The 3,223-nt window shown below is 39.7% G+C and overlaps 1 protein-coding gene across 1 annotated transcript in view; it reads right to left on the minus strand.

The window, feature by feature from the left end:
* The window catches only part of LOC137988719 (hemicentin-1-like), a 37,221-nt gene extending 36,650 nt beyond the window's left edge, over window positions 1-571 (minus strand). The window contains exon 1 of the mRNA XM_068834691.1: window positions 451-571. Coding sequence (XP_068690792.1) covers window positions 451-571 — 121 coding nt within the window. The remainder of the gene's footprint in view (window positions 1-450) is intronic.
* Window positions 572-3,223: the final 2,652 nt, after the last annotated feature.

Consider the following 3,223-nt stretch of genomic DNA (forward strand, 5'->3'; position numbering starts at 1 on the left):
TCGTCCTAATAATTAATTTGGTAGTTTTCATTCCTCCAGTGACTAGCAAAGAGTGCTGATTCATATAGCCTGATCTTTGGTTTAACTTTGAAACTGCAGCAAATGAATGCTTGTTTTGTTTTAAAACCGTTTCGCTGGAACAATCTAGGGCTGGATCCAGAACTTGTTAAAAAGTGAACGATATTTATGGTTTGCCTGGATGCTACCGTTGTTTTCAGCTAAGTGAGGACAAATGACGGGAAAACAAGTGGAAGTGTTTTCAAAGCTGAAATACTTTTTGAAAATAAATAAAATACTGATATCAAGATATCGTAATCGCAAATTTGCAATATACTTTTGCCACGCAGTCGCTAATCTAGAGGGGCTGACGTACACGGATTACAATGACACGACAAGCCCACAGGCATTACTGTATGCGATGATTGTCAATTGTGATGCCCAGAATCCCACCGTCGAAGCTACCAAGCTTGATGTTGTTCAGATACAGATCCATATTGTCTTTGTCTGCACGATGAAACTTTTGAGTCGTACCAACAAGTAGTTGCTTGGGTTTCGTTGTATTTGGTACCATAACCAAGTGTTTATGCTATTCAATGTATCCTGGAGTGTCCTTTGAATTACCTCACGAGTGCCTTCGGTCGACCCAATTGAAGCATCATCTGCATGTCCGCCTCAGCATTTACGAGTGATAGTGGAAGATCGTTAATGTAGATCGAGAAGAGGCTTAAGAATATAAACCGTATCCATGTGGGACCGTCTTTAAGAGTAGGGGCATACAGTGACCCTGACAAGAAGCTTGCTTTGCTCTGTTACTGTTACTGTTACTGTTACTGTTACTGTTACATCATGATCACTGGAGTTTAGCAGGTGATGAACAGTCACTGATAAGTCCTGGTCGATTTGACAAGACAAGGTGTAAGGTGTTGGCTCCATGAGTCGGAAATCGGATAAGTTGCTCCATATAGTGATCTTGCATGACGTCAATTAGGGAAAGTACATCAGCGTTTTAGAGACCGTTCCCATCGGTGTTTAGGTGAGTTATCCAGTCTATCTTTCCTAAATTGAGATCCCCAAAAATGTGAACTCCAGGCTGCCTAGCAGGTGGGTGAGATTTATTGATAAGGTCGAGCTGCTCTCGTAGACTTTGAATTTCATTAATAGGTTGTGGCGGGGGACGGTAAAAACTGCAAAAGTAGTGTGGTTTTCCCTTTAAGAATATTTTAGCCCAAGCACTCTCAGATGCAAAATTTTCCAGGTCAGGAAAATGAATAGGGTCCAACGCAGACTGTATTGCAAGGACAACACCCCCTCCACTGAGAGACCTGTCCTTCCTGATGATGAGGCCGAACTCATGAGGGACGAGTTCAGCAGTCGTCACACCTGAATCAATTTTTGTTTCTTGAATAGCAATGACATCCGTGTCTTGGACTTCAATAAAGCCTTTTAGATCATTCAATTTGTCATGAATACTATTTATATTGATGGAGAGCATTTTCGAACTGTCCACTTTGTCTTTTATCTGGCGTTGGCGCTGTGAGATCGGTTTTAGGTGACGAAGTGATATATGAGGTTTGAAAGCAAAAAGCATTGAGTCTTGAGAACATGTAAATGTTCTTAAATGTAGAATCCAGACTAACAAAAGGTATTCTTGCTGTTGAGGTCAGTAATGTCTCTGGTCTGGTGAGAAAAGAAGTGGAGAACTTTGAAAACTTACACTTACTACATATCCAGACTAACTGTCAATCTAGGCCATGAATATCATAAGATTGAAAAGACATTCTCAGTCAATCGCGGTGATATCAGGCGAAGCATTCTTCACATTCAATTGCCTTCTGACTTGACCTCACAATTTTTTCACAAAGGCCAAGGGTTGATTTGAACATTACTACAAAAGTAGAAGCAGGCAATTAAATAAGAGACGAAGACTTGAGTTGAGTCGCTGATACAAGATGGCGGATGACTAGGTTGAGTTAAAACCTGCAAGAGCGGCCTTCCTGACCAGGTACGCATTATTTTCGGAGTGGCATTTCAAGTTTACTCCGTACACCTTATTGGATACATGTAATCAGTAACACTGAAGTACAAAGACGTCGACGTTTCTGGAAACAAATGTCCTCGGTATACATGTATGTTAATTTCAGATTTACAAAAAGTGTTTCTCTGAACGGAAAGCTATTCCGTGATGACTCGCTCGAGACCCCGAGTTTCATTGCCCGGCCTTGTTTGTTTATTCCCTTACAAGAAAAATCAACAGTCACTGGGATCACATTAATTGGGAAAATATTTACAAAAACATGTTGCCCTCATACGAACTCCCAACTCGAGGTATCAAAAGTTAGATGGAACAGCTTTTGCCACATGTACTTCGTCCTGCAATGATGTCGTTCTCGGTTCACTAGCAACGCTTGTTGTTTTCAAAAGATAAAACCTGATACCGGCGAACAAGTCTAGCACCGAGATTCCACCATCAATAAAACTTTCCTTCACATCATCGCATTTAAGAAGAAATGTAAAATACATAAATCGTTGCGTTACTTGGTTGAGTGCGCAGTATGCAAATATCTCTCAATGTCTATATTGGAAATTTACATTTGATTCACGATAAAAATCCACCGCGCGGTAGAGCTCACTATCTTGCTTTTATATTTTAATCAACGACATAAGATTGTAGTTTCGAAGAGAGGACACACAGGAACGATGGCCGCAATCTCGTTTTCTTATTAAACAGTTCCTGTTGTTATTAAATCAAAAAGTAACGCTTTCGCGAAAGTTAAATCAAGTATGAATGGTTCACAATACCACGTGTCGATGATTTTGTTAGAGTCGAGTGTCGAGGATCGAGTTTGAATTCGAGTGAATTGAGTCTCGATCCTCGATTCTCACAAGAATCGAGTCGAGACTGTCAACTTACTTTTCCTTAAAAAGTGCGTTCATGGTGTTTAAAAATCAGCCCATTTCATCAGCTTGCACTTTTGCTTTGAAGGGATTAAGACAATTGTTCAAAAGAAACTTACACGGTGGATGCAACCGCTTGTAACTTACTTTTTAATAAAAAGAATAAATTCGATATTGACATAATTATTGAGTCCGCCAATTGAAGGAAAATAAATAACAAATAGTAGCCCTTTATTGCAATTGGTGTATGTCCAATTACTTCCTCTTATTATGCAATGTGGCTACGATATTCAACAATCCAAAAATCAAAATAAATTCCGCACACTTA

This window comes from Montipora foliosa, unplaced genomic scaffold, assembly GCF_036669935.1.
Source record: "Montipora foliosa isolate CH-2021 unplaced genomic scaffold, ASM3666993v2 scaffold_425, whole genome shotgun sequence".
Lineage (NCBI taxonomy): Eukaryota > Metazoa > Cnidaria > Anthozoa > Scleractinia > Acroporidae > Montipora > Montipora foliosa.